The 22003-nt window shown below is 33.7% G+C and overlaps 1 protein-coding gene across 2 annotated transcripts; it reads left to right on the top strand.

Annotated features, from left to right (window-relative positions):
- The first annotated feature begins 7658 nt into the window (after positions 1–7658).
- Positions 7659–21591, top strand: LOC123221237 (aspartic proteinase 36-like). Of its 2 annotated transcripts, none has more exons than XM_044644015.1 (10): positions 7659–7989; positions 8079–8208; positions 8306–8553; positions 8857–9081; positions 9734–9896; positions 9977–10050; positions 10916–11003; positions 17468–17546; positions 19217–19288; positions 21080–21591. In XM_044644015.1, exons 1-10 carry the CDS (start codon positions 7748–7750, stop codon positions 21232–21234), a joined length of 1476 nt encoding a protein of 491 aa, XP_044499950.1. In that variant the 5' UTR covers positions 7659–7747; the 3' UTR covers positions 21235–21591. The 2 variants fall into 2 exon arrangements, with proteins under 2 accessions (XP_044499950.1, XP_044499951.1); XM_044644016.1 differs by having other exon boundaries at positions 7660–7989; positions 17471–17546.
- Positions 21592–22003: the final 412 nt, after the last annotated feature.

Raw genomic sequence — 22003 nt, forward strand, 5'->3', positions numbered from 1 at the left:
ACCGGTTGACCTTTCGGTGACTTCACCGATCCGATCTGAGGTATGTCACTTATCATTATAACTTAATTTTTAATACTATTTTGTTATCGATTAATTCATGATATATATTTGTATAGGGTCTTCGTCATGAGGAGGGTTTACCGATCGGATCTCCTATCATTTTAGATCATCCACTGGAGGTATGAAAATTATTGTTCATATGATATTTTATATTAAATATCATTAACCGTTTTTTCCTTTTCATATATATAGGGACTCCATATTGACATATCATCGATCGAGGGTTATTTCCGGACACCTTCCCCGAAAGTTCAGGTTATGGGGATTTAAGAAATATCATTGATCATTTTGTCTTTAATATTATATATTTTTTTAAATGATGTTTTGTCTCTTTTTCAGGATGAGCGACTCTGGTTACTTGCTGATATCCCGAGCTCGACCAAAAAGTTTGTGGATATCAGTTCACAGGAGGAGGACGTCTAGGAGGATGTTTATGAGACCGTTGACATTGAGGTTTGTCAATTATAATTACTAAATAAATATAATTGTTAAATATATGTCACTAAGATGTTTGAATATATAATTATGTAGCCTGTCGACGGAGCACGCGATATTGACTTTACCGTGAGTCAGCATTCTCCGGTTAAACCTCCTCCCGCATACGTACAGAAGGTAACATAAATCGAATAATGTGTATGTTTTTTGTTGAATGAAATAATGAATTAATAGTTTTTTGTAACATACAGTTGGTTCGTACCGCACGTGGTCGAATCGTCCAGAAGGGTCCACTGGTTCGCACCCCGTATACAAATCCACTCAGAGGGAGGGCGAAACGGCAACTCCCCACGATTCCATCCTCTACGGCAGACCGTGAGGAATCTTTCCTCACATGGTATACCAGAGCTGCGCCTTCTGACACACATGATGTGTACTTCATAGGATCAAAGATGAAAGACAGCTTCTGGAGGCTTGTTGTAGAGTTACGCGAGTGGTTGACCGACGATGTGAGTTGTTCATACTATTTAATTTGGTAAAAAGCTATATATATTTATTAATAACTAACACGTGAACTTATTTATACCATTTTAGCATGTGGATTCCTTTTTGGCTTTATTACGTCGGCAGTAGGACGATCACCAGTCGACTATCTCACAGCGTTGGACGACTGCCCACACATTCTTCGGAGGCCATATTGAGATGGCCTGGCAGAGTTGGCAGACCACCCCGATTGGCGAGTTTGAGTTTTCGGGGCTCTTCACGAGGATGGTTGATGCAGCGTATACCCCGGGATTGTTATACAAACCATGGGGGCTAGTCGATCAGGTATAGTTTATATATATTTCTATTACATTCAAGAACATAACGACAACGATAAGTAACTAAAATGTCTCATTGTTTATAGGTTTTCATCCCTATAAACTTCGGGAACGCACATTGGGTCGCCGGAGTTATAGATTTCCGTGAGTAGTCGATTACGGTGTACGATTCAGAGGTTTCATTTTCAGGGAATATAGGGACTCTAGAGCAGCGCATGCGACCATACATGACCTTTATTCCCGTATTATTAGAGGCGACGAGTTTTTGGACTGCTTCGAGGATGACTCCACGACGTGATCCTTTCACTTTGCATCGAGCGTCGGATGTCCCTCAGCAGGGGGTAGGCTCCGGTGACTGTGGCGTGTTTATGTTACGATTTTTTGAGTGTTTGGCGTTGTCACGGAGCTACGTTTTTCCCTGAGAGTCGTCTACCTCTATGCGTCGACGATTAGTGACGCAGTTGTACTTTCACTGTATCGAGTAGCACATGGATGTATATTTATCGTTCTTCCTATGTTTATATGTATATATTCATTGTCTAGTCGTCTACCTCTATGTGTATGATATTTTATCTGTGGTTATATATGGATATGTTTTGTATTTGATTTCAATTTTTTAAATCATCTTGACATGAAAAAATAATAAAAACGTATGATTACTCAAACATGTAAAAACATAAAAAAAACAAATAGAGGAAATCCAGTAATACTGAAATAACTCATAAGAAACACTAAATTTATTACATCAAATGACAATACAATTACACGTTTGAAACAATAATAAAAGTACATCTGTTACATATCAGTTCCACAATGAAGAATCATATAACAAACATAATTGAGTATAAACATGTCAAGATCTCGTTCCTTTGCCTTTTGTAGAGGAATGTTGTGGGGCGGAGCTTGGGACCGGTGCTGGGGATTTACAGTGGATTCGTGTGTGCCCCGGTTCATGGCAATGACTACAAATCCTCGGTGTAACTATTTCTCCTTGAGAGGGACGTTGATTTCTGTTTGATGGACGACCTGCACGACGACTATCAAGGACGGGGGGCAATATAACTCTTTCCTCCGGTGAGTGTAACCAATCAGATTGATTTCCAAGAGGATTGATCGGTTCCTGATATATTACACGGTAAATATCGATGCGGAAGAATGGATGAACCCAGACGTGCACATTCGTGAGTCTCATATGTCGTGCAACGGCAATGGCATGCTTGCACGGAATACGTGAAAGCTGAAACTTTCTACACGTGCAAGACATGTCACCAAAGTCCACAATACCCATGAATCCACCAAATCCAACAATCTGATACCGAGTAGGTGTAATCGGTCGAACTTCCAGACTTACAGACTTTGAAAGGCGATTGCTGATCTTCTCTTCTGCCCAAGGGGTGAGGAAGTTATGACATTCACCTGTAGTTCAAAAAAATATTAAGAATACATTTGGTAATATGATTAACAAAGTGGAAAAAAGTATATGAGACAACTTTTAATTAAGATCGATTTGATACTTACTTGCATGGGTTCTCCTCTCGTAAAACCATCGTTGTATGGTACCACGAATAAACTCCAAAAGCATGGTTATAGGTAGGCCCCGAGCGTGTCTGACAAGGGCATTAAATGACTCGACAATATTTGTGGTCATGATATTGTATCGATGTCCTGGAAAGTACGCTCTACTCCAACGGTGAAAGCCGACATCCCGTAGATAAGCTCCAGCTTGGGGGTTCATTGAGTCAATAGATTGCATCATCGAACCAAATTCAGACTCTGTGTATGATTTAACGGCTTTCCAATATGCCCCCGCGACTTGTAAGATGGTAAAAAATATGAAAACTCATTGTAAGCAAAATGTTTGAAAATGATAAACTGTTATAAATTTAATTACTTGTTTACAATATACCTTTGAGTCTCGTTTATACTTTGCCCGCATGTTACACAAAAGGTGATGACAATAGCATCCATGGTGGACATCTGGAAATACTTCAGCCATTGCCGAGTAGATAGCATGATGTCGATCGGAGATTATTGCAAGCTCAGAGAGGTCAGGGATGCATTCTTTAATTCTCATAAGAAACCAACACCACGTGTCGTGATCTTCTTTTTTGCCAACACCAAAACCAATAGGGTATATTTGATTATTACCATCAAGAGCCACCGCAATAAATAAATGCCCCAGATATCGACCTTTAAAGAAAGCAGCGTCAATGCAAATAACGGGGCGAAGATATTGACTAAACGCACGAACGGAACATCCTAACGCCATGAAAAAATTTGTAAATCGATGCTCATCATCTGTTTCAATAGCAGTAACGGTGCCCGGATTAGTACGTTGTAAATTGTAACAATAATCTGGTAACAACATAAAAGATTCCTCCGGTGAACCCCTCAATGAATTGATAGCCCAATTTCTTGCCCGCCAAGCCTGTGAGTAGGAAATATCAATTTTATATCGGTCGGCGATGTCAACAATTATTTCTTTAGGCCGATAAATTCGATCAATCATCACAAACTTTGATCTCATTAATTGACCTAAAGCTCGGGCGCCAGCTTGTCTGTGATGTGGCAAGATTTGATCAACTAAACATGTGTGGGTAGGATTCATAGAGTTGATACCCCACACATCACCAACAATGGACTTGGTTGCATGTATATACCACTTACAATTTTCGACCGTGCACTTAATTTCCCACCGTTTCTTGTCAGACTTTTTGACATCAAATTGAAATCCTTTCAGTAAGGCAAATTGCTTCATAGCGTCTTTCAATTGAACTTTATTATGAAAAATATCCCCTATCTTGACACCATGCTCCTCTCGGATCGATCTGGAACTACCTGATGATACTGATGGCTGTGGAGGAAAATCAGGAAGCCACCTAAATGGATCAGTGGGGACATTGTCAAAAAATGGCCCAGAATAATTTCCACCACCTGAAATAGGATCTTCAAGCTGTAAACTATCCATACCCTCGGTAACTGATGCTATATACTCAGGCTCTACATCTTCTGAAGGAATGTCGGGCATATCATTTCCATCAAAGTCACCCCAATAGGGAACTATATCTTTTTCTCCATGAGCCCATGAGTTTGCAATATACAACGGGTCATTACTGAAATCAATCAACTTTTCCAAATCATATTCTTTTTTGACCAAACTACTTTCGTTTTCATCTTCATCTTCATCTTCATCTTCATCCTCTTGCCCTTCAATTGGGGTACATGTAACAAATACAGGAATACATTCCTGAAAGTATTGGGACATATCAAGAAGGCCTTGAACATCTTCATCATTTTGGATCTGGATAGGGCCGTCGAGCTCAATTTTTCTTGGCTTCATTGATACTTGAATGTAGTTTTTCATTGGATCAATACTGCAAGACTCCGTCAAAAGCTCAATAAATCCCTCGAATGTTGTTCCATAAGGGATTTTAATCAATTGTTTGGCTCCTCCAACATATTTCATTGTGTTGTTGCGACCTTGAATCCATTCTCCCTGATAACGAACTGATGCATAACCATCCATTTTAATTATGAATCCTGCAATGATCAGTTTTTGAAGATAATTATTCATTTATAATAAAAAAATCAATAATAACTATGAAAAACAATCGTACAATTATTAATAATTAAAAAAAAATCCTAATATTTTTCTAATAATTTATTTATCCCCCCATAATTATTTGACAATTTATATAACAATTTATATAACACTTTCGTATGTTATTTTACCCCTCAAAATGCATCAATCTGTTTGTAATGTTCTATTTAAAACGTTTTTATAATATCTATACTTTGAAATAGATATTCAAATTCTATACTTTGAAATGCTTTAAAATGTCAATAATAAAAAATTTCTTCAGAAATCTGGAAAATACTAGTGGATATATCTTAAAACGATAAAATTCAAAAAAACAGAACTAAAATTCAAATTCTAAAAGTTGAAAAACCCTAGAATGGTAATAATCGAATAATTCTTTAAAAATCTGAAAAATACAAGTTGATATCTCCTAAAACGGTGAAATTAAAAAAAAAAAGAATTGAAATTTGAATTCTAAAAGTTGAAATACCTTAGAATAACATCAATCGAAAAATTCTTCAAAAATCTTAAAAATACGAATCGATATATCCTAAATGGATGAAATTCGAAAAAACAGAACTAAAATTCGGAATCTAAAAGTTGAAATACCCTAGTATGGCAACAATCGAAAAATTCTATAAACATCTGGAAAATGTGAATTGATATATCCTAAAGGAGTGAAACTCGAAAAAACGTATAATTTCAATTATAATGCGCCCACCATGTTTAATATGAAAATACGCCCTAATTTTAATAACATTTCATTTGACATTTTAGAAAAAGTAATTAAATAAATAAATATGAAAATGTCTTTATAATGTAAAATATAAAAAACCCCCCATTTTTATCTTAAATTACATTTAACCCCCTATACTTGTGAAGCATTGCATTTAACCCCCATATTATAGCATAAAAACTAAACTTAACAAATGAAATTAAGTTTTAGACTAAGATTGACATAAATACCTTTTTTGATGAATAGTGTTTTTTCGAGTCGAATACAGAAATACGAACTTCTTCCGTCCGAACGAATCCCTACTAATTGATGTTGAAAAATAAATGAAAGTGAGAGTGAGTGTTTGAGTGATATGAGAAGTGTGTGTAAATAAAGGGAATGAAGAGGGTTTATATAGATGAGATGAAGGGTAATTTTGACATTTTAGAAAAAGTAATTAAATAAATAAATATGAAAATGTCTTTATAATGTAAAATATCTAAAAACCCCCCGTATTTATCTTAAATTACATTTAACCCTCTATACTTGTGAAACATTCATTTAACCCCCATATTATAGCATAAAAACTAAACTTAACAAATGAAATTAAGTTTTAGACTAAGATTGACATAAATACCTTTTTTGATGAATAGTATTTTTTTGAGTCGAATACAGAAATACGAACTTCTTCCGTCCGAACGAATCCCTACTAATTGATGTTGAAAAATAAATGAAAGTGAGAGTGAGTGTTTGAGTGATATGAGAAGTGTGTGTAAATAAAGGGAATGAAGAGGGTTTATATAGATGAGAGGAAGGGTAATTTTGACATTTTAGAAAAAGTAAATAAATAAATAAATATGAAAATGTCTTTATAATGTAAAATATCTAAAAACCCCCCGTATTTATCTTAAATTACATTTAACCCTCTATACTTGTGAAACATTACATTTAACCCCCATATTATAGCATAAAAACTAAACTTAACAAATGAAATTAAGTTTTAGACTAAGATTGACATAAATACCTTTTTTGATGAATAGTATTTTTTCGAGTCGAATATAGAAATACGAACTTCTTCCGTCCGAACGAATCCCTACTAATTGATGTTGAAAAACAAATGAAAGTGAGAGTGAGTGTTTGAGTGATATGAGAAGTGTGTGTAAATAAAGGGAATGAAGAAGGTTTATATAGATGAGAGGAAGGGTAATTTTGATATTTTAGAAAAAGTAATTAAATAAATAAATATAAAAATGTCTTTATAATGTAAAATATCTAAAAACCCCCCATATTTATCTTAAATTACATTTAACCCCCTATACTTGTGAAGTATTACATTTAACCCCTATATTATGTCATAAAAACTAAACTTAACAAATGAAATTAAGTTTTAGACTAAAATTGACATAAATACCTTTTTTGATGAATAGTGTTTTTTCGAGTCGAATACAGAAATACGAACTTCTTCCGTCCGAACGAATCCCTACTAATTGATGTTGAAAAAAAATGAAAGTGAGAGTGAGTGATTGAGTGATATGAGAAGTGTGTGTAAATAAAATGAGTGAGGAGAGTTTATATAGATGAGGGGAAGGGTAATTTTGCCATTTTAGAAAAAGTTTGAAATAAATAAATAAATATAAAAATGCCTTTATAATGTAAAATATCCAAAAACCCCCTATATTTATCTAAAATTATTTTCACCCCATAATGAGTGAGGGGAGTTATATAAATGAAGGGAATGGTAATTTTGACATTTTATAAAAAGTTTGAAATAAATAAATAAATATTAAAATGCCTTTATAATATAAAATATCCAAAAACCCTTCATAGTTATCTAAAATTACATTAAAACCCTATAGTAAATGGGAGAGTTATATAAATATGAGAAGAAGGGCAGTTTTGGTATTAAAAAAATTCATAGGCATTTTTGTTTAGAACAGTAATTTTGGGCATTTTGGCTTGGAAATAGTGATTTTGGGTATTTTTGCTTAATGAGAGGGCATTTTGGCCATTTTCTAAAATTTCCCTTTTAAGAAGAATGGGTGTTACATACGGCGACTGGGTACTGCCGTCTGACGTTGTAATTCTTTCTGCCAAAACGAAAACAAAATTAATAATAAGCGAAGCAGAAGCCATGAAATGATGAATAACGATATGATGATGATACCTTTGACCAAAGGCTTCTTAATCTTCGCAGTTTCATTGGCGCTTACTTTTGCGACTATCTCTGCAAATCACGGAGTCTTCAGCGTCAAGTACAGATACGCTGGCCGTGAACCTTCACTCGCTCTCCTCAAACAACACGACTCTCGCCGCCAGCTCCGAATTCTCGCCGGCATCGATATACCTTTGGGCGGTACTGGTCGCCCTGATGGCGTTGGGTATCTTTCCTTTTAATTAAATATCTCCCTTAATATCACATGGACTTTTACTTTATATTTATACTTTTAATTTTATAATTTAATTGTAGGCTTTATTATTGTAAAATTGGAATTGGAACTCCTACAAAGGAGTATTATGTTGAAGTTGATACAGGAAGTGATATTATGTGGGTTAACTGCATTGAATGCAAAGAATGTCCCAGAAGAAGCTCTCTTGGTGTATGCTGCTTCTTCTTCTTTTTTTAATTATAAATTTCTTTTATTAAATTTTGAGTGCATTATTGAGATAATAAATTTATTGTTTTTGTTTTACCAGATTGAGCTTACTCTGTATGATATAAAGGACAGTTCCACTGGGACGTTGGTTTCATGTGATTCAGAATTTTGCTATGAGATGTTTTCAGGTTCATTACCTGGCTGTATGGCTAATGTGTCTTGTCCATATCTTGAGCTATATCGAGATGGAAGCTCAACTGCTGGGTACTTTGTATCTGATTTTGTACAGTATGATCGAGTTTCGGGAGATCTCCAAACTACAGCTTCAAATGGAAGCGTTATATTTGGGTGTGTTCTCACCTGCTTTTTTTAATTCACCTAGGCGTTTGTATTCCCAGTACAATACAAGATATTTACTCAAAGCACAATGACATAGATTAAGGAAAAGATCACATTAATTTCTGTTTCTGTTTAATAGTTGGAGTAGTACTTTGATGGCTTTTGAACTTGAGTAATATGCATTGTGTTACTCTGCTTCCTAAAGTGTCAGTATTATGAGAAATTGAAATCTATAGTTAATTAATGATGCATGCACGTGCCTAGATGTCCAAGACTAGTGATTTTTTTTTTTTTTTTTGCATCTGTATAAAGTTGTGGTGTTAGGCAATCTGGCGATCTAGATTCATCTAATGAAGAAGCACTTGATGGGATACTTGGCTTTGGAAAATCCAATTCATCGTTGATTTCGCAACTGGCTTCATCTGGAAGGGTGAGAAAGATGTTTGCTCACTGCTTAGATGGAAATGGAGGTGGTATCTTTGCTATTGGGCATGTTGTTCAACCAGTAGTTAACATGACTCCATTAATACGCAATCAGTGAGTCTTGTCTTCAGTGAAAAATATTATTATTATTATTATTATTATTTTACTTTGATTGTTTATATTTAGGAGTTCTAAGTTATTTTTTCATTATTAATTTTGTTGATTAGATTCAGTTTTGTTTTCAACATAATTGTTTCTGCAATTCTAATTCCTGGTTTGGATGAAAATGATCAGAAGGTTTTTAAAATCTGTTGTGACTTATTTGGGATAAATGATTTTCTCTTTATGGAGAAAGAAAAAAAAAAATTCTTCTAAAGGTCTTATCAATAAATCAGGATTAGTATATGACAGAAATTCGCAATTCTATTCTCAATTCTGTTATCATGATGTGTTCCTTTCTATGGTTGCATGCTCTAACCATAAAGATTGAATTTAAAATGCCATGCTGGAATAGGATTGCTCATATATGGTCTTGATTTCTTGAGAATGCCAGAACCCTCTTTTCTGGTATGTCCATTCTCATTGCTCAGATGTGATGTGCTATTTGATATTTCTACTTTATAAATCATTCATTATTTGGCATACTTGTCTTTCCTATAAAAACATATCATTCATTATTTGGCATTAGATTTTCTTCGTAGTCTTGTTAATTTTAGGGCATGCAATGCCAACAACTAAGCTTTATCTTGTGACAAAACTGTTTTAGGCCACATTACAGCATCAATATGACAGCGGTTCAAGTTGGTCTCGATTTCCTAAATCTTACTACTGATGTGTTTGGAGTAGGAGACAGTCTACCAGCAATAATAGATAGTGGCACAACCTTGGCCTATCTTCCGCAAATGATTTATGAGCCATTAATAAGTAAGGTATGTGATATAAAGGTTATGATACTTTGGAGGATGTCACTGGAAAATACCTGCTTACTTGTTTAATATTTTATTTATAGATAATCTCTCAGCAGCCTGGCTTAAAAGTCCATACAGTTCATGATGAGTATACATGCTTTCAATATTCAGAAAGGTATGGTGCATTTATGTAGGATATTTTTAATATGACACTCAATAAATTGTTGCTCTGGGGACACAATTTTATGCTTTATTGTGAAAGCATACTTATGAAATGTGAATGTATATTTTTTTTCTTTCAATGATTGTGTCAATCATCTTAGGGTATCTTTCTGGAAAGTATGCCTATGGAAAAATGTGAATGTATATTTTATTTTCTGTCATTGTGATCGTGTTAATCATCTTAGGATTTGTTGTGCACCAAACTTCACTTGGGACTTATTCAGTGGTTCTTGGTCTATTCTTATATTTGTTATATATGCTGGTGTTAAGTGTAATGGTTATATGTTTAATTGTCAAACTTAAATTCTTTTGACCTATGTCATTAAGTTGAATGGTAAAAGTCTTACTTAAGAACAAGATAAGCATTTCTGTGTTACTTTAGCATGGAATATTTGCTTATATTTCACAAAGAGAAGACAAATTTTTTCAGATAGAATTACTGTAATTGGACACTCTTTGTTTATTATTTTCTACTTGGTTCTTGTTGAATGGTTTTGTGTACAAGAATCTTCAGGCTTAACGGTTAAATGTGTTTGATATGCTAATGTAGAAAATATGTTAAACTAAAGGGATGGTATATTATTTTTTTGATGGAGCTGTTAATTTTATTACCTTGCTAGTGATGCTGGTCTTGTTCATTGATTTCCCTTGTTCTGTGTTACTTTTTATCCTATATTAATTTTGCTTGATATGTTTGGATGTATCACTGCTGAACTGATTATAATTATTACACTGACATTTTATGAATCTGTTTTCATTATAAATTCCATATATTGGGTCAAATTTGTTTAAAATATTTCTTCCTTTGTCCTTTGCAGTGTTGATGAAGTATTTCCAAATGTTACTTTCCATTTTGAAAACTCAACTTTTCTGAAGGTTTATCCACATGACTACCTGTTCCCCTTCGTAAGTCTTGAGCTATGGAAATTTATATAATTATTGATGTGTCATCTAATTGTATTTTAGCTTTCATGAGGGTTTTGTCTGGTATATTGTGTGATGAAACATGTTATCAATCTTATCTTGTGAATAACTGAAATGTTTCAATTTTTTGGCAAGTACTGTGGCAATGAATTTTCTTGGTGGTTAAGTTGTGTATTTGAATATGAAAACTTCATAATTAAATGTCAAAGTTTCATAAATTTTCAGATATTCCTCACAAAATTTACAAAAGGATTCTGCACAAAAGTTGGTTAAGTATGAGGGTTTTCACTGAAACAAAGTTGCAAAGTTCAATTGCTTAGTTGCATTTAGTTGATGTAGTGACAAATTTTATTTCAGTTAAGTGCCATGAATACGTTGATATGTGAGTGGTGTTTCTTTCCTGGCTATTAAATTTTCCCCTATTGCAACATATTTCGCTCTCTTGCACTTCTTATTAGCTGCTGCAAAGATAGGACAGTAATAGGGGCACATGAATGGTTGCAAAGCATGAATAGATAGACTTTGCATATCATCTTTATTATTATTATTATTGAAACAAACTGAAATTAAGAGTATATTTTTCATTCATATTTTTACTGTTATAGAGATACATTTATATACACATTAGGTATCCTAGATTAGGAAAAAGAATATTTGATTCCTATAATTGAGATCCTATAATCAACTTCTACCATAATTAAATTCTTATAATTAAGCTCTATATACTAATGTACGTATTTACAGATTCTATAATACTCCCCCTCAAGCTGGAGCATAGATGTTAATCATGTTCAGCTTGCTACAAATATAATCAATTCGAACCCCATTTATAGCCTTAGTGAGAATATCCTCTAGCTGTTCTCAAGTCTTCACATATCTTGTAGAAATAAAATTCTGTTGAATTTTCTCTTAAACGAAATGACAGTCAATCTCAATATGTTTAGTTTGTTCATGAAACACAGGATTAGAGGCAATGTGAAGAGCAACTTGATTATCACACCATAATTGCGTTGGTAATGAAATTTGGAAACTCACTTCAGTCAAAAGTTGATATATCCACATTATTTCACACACGGACTGAATCATAGCTCTATATTCTGATTCTGCATTAGATCGGGATACAACACTCTATTTTTTACTCTTCCATGATACCAAATTTCCTTCAACAAAAACACAATAGCCAATAGTGAATTTTCTATCTATCTTAGAACCTGCCCATTCTGCACCTGAGAAACACTCAATGTTAGTGTGATCATGATTTCTATACAATATGCCACGTCTAGGAGCACCTTTCAAGTAGCACAAAATTTGCTCTAAAGCTACCCAATGATCGACTGTCGGAGATGATATGAATTGACTTACAACACTGACAGAATATGCAAAGTCAGGACGAGTCACTATAAGATAATTCAATTTTCCCACCAATCTTCTATACTTTTGAGGTTCCTCAAATGTTTCACCATTTTTTGTAAGCTGTAGATTAGAAATCATCAGAGTGCTACATGGTTTAGCTCCCAATTTTGCTGTCTCAGTCAATAAGTCAAACACATATTTCCTTTGAAATAGGAAGATGTCTTTCTTGCTTCTTGTCACTTCAATACTTAAGAAATATTTCAACCCTCCCAAATCTTTTGTTTGAAACTGAGTGTGAAGAAATGATTTAAGAGAGGAAATTCCCACAGTATCGCTTCCCGTAATGACAATATCATCAACATACACAACTAGAAGAATACTACCAGCGTTAGATTGTTTGTAGAAAACTAAATGATCACATCTGCTTTTTATCAAGCCGAACTTTTGAACTGCTTGACTAAATTTTCCAAACCAAGCATGAGGACTTTGTTTCAAACCATATAAGGATTTGCGAAAACGACAAACCTTTCTATACTCCCTTTGAGTAATAAAATCAGATGGTTGGTCCATATAAACTTCCTCATGAAGGTCACCATGCAAGAAGACATTCTTGATATCTAGCTAATGTAAAGGCCAATTATAGGTAGCTGCTATAGAAATAAAAAAATGAATAGATGTCAGCTTAGCAACAGGAGAGAAAGTGTTAGAGTAATCCACCCCATAAGTTTGTGCATATCCTTTAGTAACCAGATGGGCTTTAAGGCGAGTCACTAATCCATCCAGATTAACCTTAACTGTAAACACCCATTTGCATCCGATGGCTTTCTTTCCTGTAGGTAGATTGACCAAATCCCAAGTACCATTATTAACTAAAGCATTCATTTCCTCTATCATTGTCTCATGCCAACCAAGATGAGATAAAACTTCACGAGTAGTGTTGAGAATAGAAATAGAGTTGAGTGATGCAATAAATAAGCAAGAAATAAGGGATAAGTGACCATAAGAAACAAAAGAAGAAATAGGATAAGTACACTATCTTTTGCCTTTTCGAAGAGCAATTGGTAGATCAATATCATTAGGAACTGGATTTGACGACAAAGAGAATAGTTCAGGACATGTATCCGAAGGTTGTTGATGTTTGGAATAGACCTATGTAATGGATGGTCTGACAGGTGTAAACTCTTCATGTGGAAAAATTTTTGAAGAATTAACAAATGTAAAAGCGTCCTCTAGAGGATGAGATGAGGTAACAGAGTATATCAACAAATCATCATCCTCCTGAATGGAGTAAGTAGGAGAAGTAGAGAAGAAATGAATGTTTTCTAGAAAGGTAACATCAATTGACATCAGATATTTGTCTAGGGTGGGGCAAAAACACCTATATCCTTTTTGAAGACAAGAGTAGCCAAGAAACACATTTTAAGGACTTGGGATCTATATTTGTGACATCAGGATACTACCAAATATTTTAGATTCAATAGGAAATAAACATTTATTTGGAAAAAGAACACTATAAGGAACCTGACCTTGAAGAACCGATGACAACATGCAATTAATCAAAAAACAGGATGTGGAAACAACATCAACCTAAAATTGTTTGCGAACTTGCATTTAAAACAAGAGTGCTCGAGCTGTTTCAAGAAGGTGTCTATTTTTCCTTTCAGCTACTCCATTTTGAGATGGTGTGACAGCACAAGAGGATTGATGCAAAATGCCATTTTGGATGAAATACGGCTGAAAAGATTAAAAAAAGTATTCTTTGACATTATCATTACGTAAGGTATGAATAGAAACATTGAATTGTGTTTTTATTTTAGCATAAAAGACACAAAAATGAGAAAACACTTCAAAACAATTTTTCATTAAATAAACCCAAGTCATACGAAAATAATCATCAACGAAAGTAACAAAATATTTAAATCTAGTTTTAGACATAATAGGACAAGGACCCCAACATCTGAATGAACTAACTCAAAAGGAGAGCTAGCTTGTTTATTGACTCTAAAACCTGAAGACAGACGATGTTTTTTGGCAAATTGACATGACTCACAATTTAACGAAGATACATGACGAAACTGTGGACATAAAGTCTTTAACACAGGTAAAAAAGGATGTCTCAAATGACAGTGAGCTTCTCATGGAGTTAAGGCACTGGAACATGCAATGGGCCTTGGCATTTGCATATGTAGGATATAAAGACCTCCAGATTCATGTTTTTTATCGATAATCTGCTTCATCGTAAGATCTTGAAATAAACAATGATAAAAAAAAAAAAATGAGACACAATAATTAATGGCACAAGTGAGTTTACTCACAGAGATTAAATTAAAAGAAAACTATGGTAAACTCAAAACGGATGACAATGAAATTGATGGAGTTGGATTAACAGTTCTAGAATCAAGAACAGATGATGTTGATCCATCTGCTAAAATAACACTAGAAAGGATGCAAATGACTGAAAAGTTGAAAAGAAACTAGGATTACCTGTTATATGATCTGTAGCACTAGAATCAATGACACATTTGGATGAGACGGAAACAAGACATGTACTTGATTTACCTAACTTAGCAATGCCAGTGATAAGAGTCAATGAAGACTTTAGTGATTCTTGGTACTGAGAGAACTTGACAAATTCATTTGCAAAAATCATAATAGTCTCTCCAAATGATGAATTGGTAGCAATGTTAGTCGCTGCAACATGTGCTGACTAAGATTTTGAAGCCCGATGCTGCAATTTTCTACAAGTGCTCTTTATATGTCTTGACTTATGGCGGTAATAGCACACAATCCCTCCTGACTCCTGACTTCGATCAGTAACCTTGTCATGGTTGCTGCTGCTCCCTTTATTACCATTTCTATTAAATAAACGTCCAGTTTCAGGTGCACCATTTTGACTAACAAAAACACTATTACTCTGAAATGATAGGGTGTTTTCTGTACGAAGTACTCTAATAAATGTGTCATGCAAAGATGAAATCTTAAGACTTGTAAGTATTTGAGATTTGGCAGTTTCGAACTTAGATGGAAGACTAGCTAGGAAGCTCATGATGGCCATTTGTTCTCGTTGGGCTTGCTAAACCTTCACATCAGTACTAAATGGTAATAACATATTAAGTTCTTCATAAGTTCTTCATAAGTTCTTTTGAAGTCTATAAAATAAGATATGATGGTCCTGTCCTGTTTCTCTATACGATATAAAACTTTGCACACCTTATATATACAAGAAAGATTACCTCTTTTAGAGTACAAAAAGTCTAAATATTCCATTAGTTCTTTAACCAATTCACAGTGATTAATTAAACTACCTCACTTTCAATGGAATTTCGGATTTGCAGGAATAATCGAGTATCATCTCTCAGTCATGCTTGTCTAGTACCATCTATAGGAGGAGCTTGCGTAAGGTGATCATCTTTCTCAAGGCTTAACAGATACAGTCAAACGGTTTTACTCCATTCTAGATAATTGAAACCATTAAGCTTGTGTTCAATGATTTTTGACATTACAGGAACCATTTCAGCCATAGTTATCGGTTTAATATACGTTATAATAGTGCTTAAAACAATTGAATAGAATAAATAGCAAGAAATTGCCGGACAAATTGATTTCTACAACAACTGGGGCACGAATACGCTGCACAAACAATAAAGAATAACAGAAAAGGAACTGAAATCTAATCAGAAAGAGAAATTCAATGATTGTTCCAGTGATGGTGAACGGCGATGGGATTATGGGGATCTGAATCATTGGCGTTGTCTGAGTTTGATTGTGTTGGTGGTGAGAGCCAACGCGCTTCAGAACAGGAGATCCGATATGTACGTTTGCAGAAGTAATGGGCGGCGCTTGTAGGTCACGCGTTGAGCTTTCGGTGACTGGATTCCGGGAAACTGGCGATCGTCGAAGCGTGCTCCTTTTCAGAGTGGTGGTAAGAACTAATGGTCACTCTACAAGGGTAAACTACGAAATTGCTCACTAGGACTGGAAGAAAATTTCGAATTTGCACACTAGGACAAACCGGGCTCTGATACCATGTAGCAAACTGAAATTAAGAGTATATTTTTCATTCATACTTTTATTGTTATAGAGATACATTTATATATACACATTAGGTATCCTAGATTAGGAAAAAAAATATTTGATTTCTATAATTGAGATCCTATAATCAACTTCTATCATAATTGAATTCCTATAATTAAGCTCTATATACTAATATACATTTTTACAGATTCTATAACAATTATTTTAAGAGTAAAAAATAGGAAAATAGACTGATTTCACAAAAATATTTTGGATCCACGTCATCATTCACCATTTTTAGCTGTCCATGCTGTTTAATATTCCACCTAATTTATCAAGACATTTTCATATAATTGTTATCATTGCAGAATCTTGCCATTATTAATGTGTGACTATCCTAATGAAGGAATGTCTGTAACACCCTGAGATGGTGATTGGCATGGGGTAGGCTGGAGCTAATTTCCTGATTGACTTCGAGCATGCTTTTATATGCTTTTATAAACTAAGTGATTAAACTCCCAGAAATATCAAACTCCTCTGTCAGCAATGAAGGCTGACAAAGATATTACAGAGCTGAACCTCTGATTTTTGCTGAAATAGAAAACAGACAGAATACGGTCAATGGGAAAACTAGAGCACACTGGCGAAGGGGGGAAAAAAAGAAAACATCATTGGTCAAAAGTGGAGAAGCTTCTGGCCGACTAGAGAATTTTTGAAAAATAATGTACAGCCTCTGGTAATAAGATACCCAGAATCTCTAGCTGGCCTTTGACACCATTTGCACTTTTGAGAATAGGCTTCTATTTCCTTGAGAAAATTATACAAAATAGTAATTGGAAAAAATAAGATTGCTAGATATAGTACAGGAAATCAAGGAGAAAAATCTGTACAGAACCAAGGAATAGACTGACAAGGAAACTATCTAAATAAAATTTCTCATTAACCTAGAATCAAATTAAATCAAATTTGTTGGTTGACTTTTCACATTATTGCATTTTTTTTTTCCACACCGACCATTTCTTAATTGAATATGCTTCCCCATATGGATGAACAATCTCATTCAACAATATGTGATTTAGCAGGAGGGCTTGTGGTGTATAGGTTGGCAAAACAGTGGAATACAATCTAGGGATGGGAAGAACATGACACTTCTGGGAGGTATACTACAAGAACTTGTCTATAATGCTGTTAAGCTCAAGCTGTATGATTATTACTGAGTAATCACCATGGTATTTATCTTTGTGAATTTAATTTAGTACATAAACCTTTAACTTCAATTGCATGTAGAAATCCTTTATTTTAGCATTATCCCAAGTCTCTCATGGACAGTAGATGAACTTTTTTTCATCATTCAGAAGCATATTTTAGTTAAATCCTCATAATGTCAATACGTTAATTGTCACTGCCTTTTTCCATTGGCATCTTCCAACTTGAGCCGTTGACTGGTTAACATTTGTACATCTGTAAGCTTTTGATGCATATACAATTGGAAGGGTAGAGGAAGGAGAAAGCAAAAAAAAAAAAATAATAATAATAATGATAAAAAATTGCTTCTCTTGGTTGCATATTCGTGGGAAAATTTGTGCATTATTCTCACAGGTTTGTATCTGTTTTAATTTCCTTGCCCTGATTTATTCCTATTTGATCTAATGATGCCATTTAGTTGGGCATACCAGAAAGTAATTTTTTGACAGATTGAACTAAAATATGACATGCCTTGTTCTTATAAAGAATTTTATTAGTGTGAAAAGAAAGATACAGAGTCTGAATTTGATGACTCTCATTGATGTTCAATATGTTATTTAAATCCATATAAATTATCCAAATTATTGGTTCATTTGGTAAATAATTTTGACCATACCTGTGCGGAAGACTACTAGTATGATGATTTTAACACTATAAGACACTAAAACTCTTCATTGAATTATGGAATAATGTGATTAACAACCACCAAAATCAGTAATGGTTACATGCAAGTTTTAAGATAGAGACTTTGCATGTATAGCTTCATTGAAATTTTAGTAATTAATAACAAAGAAGTGTTTGAGTAATAGGCAGTTAAAATTTTTTGTAATTTTTCTGCTTAAACTATGTTTTCTTTTTGAAATTTGGGCTAGCAGTTCCATTGCCTTTGCCATGTTAAGCTCCTTAGTATGGCTTTACTTATTGTGACCTAATTTTGTAGTAACTCTAAACTGTATAACAAAGAGTGCTGCCACCCTTAAAGCTGTTCAGAAATGTTCTACTGCGTATGTATTTTTATGGTTCCACAATAGCTTCAATGTATGATTTTGGGAAATGATCCATCATAAAGATGGATACAAAAATTGTCATGTGACCTTTTCAAGAAAGTAAGATCTTAAGGTGATACATTAAGAATTAAACTATTTGTACAAATAAATTGTATAAACTTATTTGTATAAACTGAGGTGGTTATTGTATTAAGTGATGCGATTATTTAATTTTTTTCTTACATTAAAATCACTCAATCAAATGCTATAACATCAGGTTACATGAATAAATTTGTACAATTTATTTATACCTATAGTATTACTCATATTTTAATGCTTTTCTAAGTTGCTGTACCCTGAAAAATGGAATCACAACCTACAAACATGTCAGGATTCTTAGATTCCAGATTCATAATTGATCATTCTTTCCCAATTGGCTGCTGACTGGAATATTGAGTATGAGTTATACTTCTCAAATGCTAGTTACTCTGATAAATACTAATTTTTCCGTAACTATTAAATAGGTTTTTTTTTGGAAAGAAAGAAATTGTGTGTGATTGCCTTCAAATCCTTATTCTGTTGCTCTTTCTCTTGCAGATTTAGTACTTTCAAGTAAGTTAGTTCTTTATGATCTTGAAAGTCAGGCCATTGGATGGACTGAATATAACTGTAAGTATCATTTTATTTCTTAATATAATTTCTTTTTCAATATTTTGGTTCATTTCAATACTGCAAGTTTGATCACTCTCAAGAGGTATTGCTAATTGCTTTTATGTTGGTATTGTTATTACTAGTTGTGGTATGTAAGTTTGTGTCGTATTCTTGTGGTGTGTATCAAATTGATGTAATAATCTAGTTGAACACCATTATTCTTTCATGCTACTTTGTATTTAAAATCAAGGAAAAACACAGAAACTTTGTGTGATTCTCTGGCACAGATAAATTTAAGGAAATTTTTTGTAAGAATTCTTGTTCATTATGATACAATTAAGGATATGTGTTCAAATATGACTGTTGAGACTTAACATATAAAATACCTGTAGCTAATACTCAAGTCTGCTGAAACAAAAATAACGGTGAGCCTTTTAGGAAATAATACACGGACCATGAATTTCTCCTAATCACTGTTTGTGTAACCTAAAATAGAAAAATTTGTTGGGTCATACATGTAAAACCCTTTCATTCTTGATCAATCAAATAATTCTTATCATTAGAATATTCTTTTGTCTACTTATGAATCTTTTCTCTAATAGACTCTTTATCTGAATCACATTAGCTTTTGGAGTAAGAATTTTTGCCAAGCCATATTCTTATAAGGGTAACAGGATATAAATTTTTTATTGTATGATAGCAAGAACAGATTGATGTTATGAAATTTGTTTTGAGTTCCCTGATGGAGTGACAGATAAGATGAGTAATGCTACTTTTCTCCGCTTAATTCTAAAGAGAACCATATTTGGTTAATGTGATTTTTTTATCAATTTCCTAGTTACAAGCCTCTAAATTGATCATGGCTAAAGCTCTTTCCCATATGTCATCGGTATAGTATTTACAAGTAGTCTTTTCTATGCCGTTCTAGTAGCCCAAGAGGTAGTGAGTGTAGAATAATGGAGAGGGGATGTTATAAAAGTAGATTTGGAAACAGCTTATGGCCATGGAAATTGAAAGTTTCTCCTCAAGGCCAGAAGCTTTGGGAAGAATGGAGGAGTCTGATACCTGATTTTTTTACCATCCATTAAATTTTCTAATATTGTAAATGGTCGTCTGAGAGAATATCTTCGGACATGCTGAGGATTATGTGGAGGATATCCTCTTTTTCAATCTCTTTTAAATTTGTTAGTTGTAAATGGAGTAGGTTGACAGATGAAGGACTTGATGCTAAGCTAAAATTTCAGAGTTTCACAGTGGGATTAACTCATTGGAGGAAAATTGGCGGTTAAATCTGGCTTCTTGGTTGGCCTCACTAATATATTGGGCTTATAATGCTCATGGATTTAGCTTGTCTAATATTAATCTTGAGTTAGTTATGTTTATTATCTAGATTATAATATTTGTAATTATTAATAGAACAAAACACCTATACACTCCATTGACTTTCAAATAAAGAAAAAAAATTAGATGTGTACTGAATCATTATTAAAAATTGAAGATCCATATTTAAGTTGATTATGCTAACAAATAGGAGAAATATTTCATTTGCACTTATTCCTTTCTGTTTTAATAATTTCTTCATAATGCAAGGTTCTTCTTAAGGAAGAAAAACTAGGAAAAATAAAAGCCAAAGCAAAAAACAAAATGTATGTGCTTTTTTGTGGCCGTGCTTATGAATTGAAGTTTTTGGAATGGAAATAATACTGTGTTTAAAGGTTTCCCTATGTTAATTACTAATTGCAAAATTCCTGCTGTATAAATGCCGGATCTTCTGCATACCTTTTGTGACCTCTCAATTGTTCATTTCAGGCACTTCAAGCATTAAAGTGAAGGATGAGCGGACAGGAACAGTACATTTGGTTGGCTACCATTATATTTCTTCTGATTGCTTTTTGAATAGCCAATGGGGTACAATGTTACTTTTATTAGCTATGCTGCTGCACTTACTAATAGACCAAAGATAATACAGGATACCAAGAGTCAACTCAGAGTAAAGAAAAAGTTGAATAAGAAAGGAGACGCAATTTCAAGTGGTTAATTAATGAAATAGTGCATTAAGTAATTTGTGAGTTGTTTATATAGATTCAAACCTAACAAAACAAGCTAGGATGAACTTGCACTAGACAGTCACTGTGAGCTTAACTTTTTCTTCTTATATTGAACCAGTGAACATATACAAAAGATTACAACCAGCTTCCTCTTTTAGTGTTCTTGGTTTTGGATTTTCATATAAATTTTGCTTAGGTACTGGTGGAAGTGTAATTAATTTTTTTGTGAAGTTGTACATCTATTTGTATGCATTATTTTTAATGACCTTTTTATTTTTGGTTTTCGGTGTGTGTACTTTACAAGCACCCAAAAGCTTGAGAGAGTGGGTTAAGCTGTTTCATAACCTTGCTAATGGTCTAAAGCCATATCAAATGGGAACAACCAGTTATGCAACACAATATATTCGGTTATGACACCTTCTTATGTATATTCATTCTATAAACTTAAAATAAGTTACTCAAGAAGAATGTATGTTTGATACGCGGTTAGACATGTCCTAGAGCAATACTTATGCTATTTGGTGGTATTCAAATATTCTATGTGACACTATGAATATACAGTGATTAAAGTGGGAGGTAGATAGATCAAGAAGACTATGTGAAAGGACCTTACTTGTTTGAATTGGATATCAACATGTATACAAAAGTGTAAGCTAGTGGATTTGCTCTCATCAGGGTTGGTGGT

This window comes from Mangifera indica, chromosome 7, assembly GCF_011075055.1.
Source record: "Mangifera indica cultivar Alphonso chromosome 7, CATAS_Mindica_2.1, whole genome shotgun sequence".
Taxonomy (NCBI): domain Eukaryota; kingdom Viridiplantae; phylum Streptophyta; class Magnoliopsida; order Sapindales; family Anacardiaceae; genus Mangifera; species Mangifera indica.

What these genes read in the sequence shown, in the direction of transcription:
- LOC123221237 (XM_044644015.1), top strand. Translation starts at nt 7,748, where the DNA reads ATGATGAATAACGATATGATGATGATACCTTTGACCAAAGGCTTCTTA. An exon ending in AATGGAAGCGTTATATTTGG is followed by an intron (nt 8,554 to 8,856) that starts GTGTGTTCTCAC and finishes ATCTGTATAAAG; the next exon opens with TTGTGGTGTTAGGCAATCTG. An exon ending in GAACATGACACTTCTGGGAG is followed by an intron (nt 17,547 to 19,216) that starts GTATACTACAAG and finishes TTTCTCTTGCAG; the next exon opens with ATTTAGTACTTTCAAGTAAG.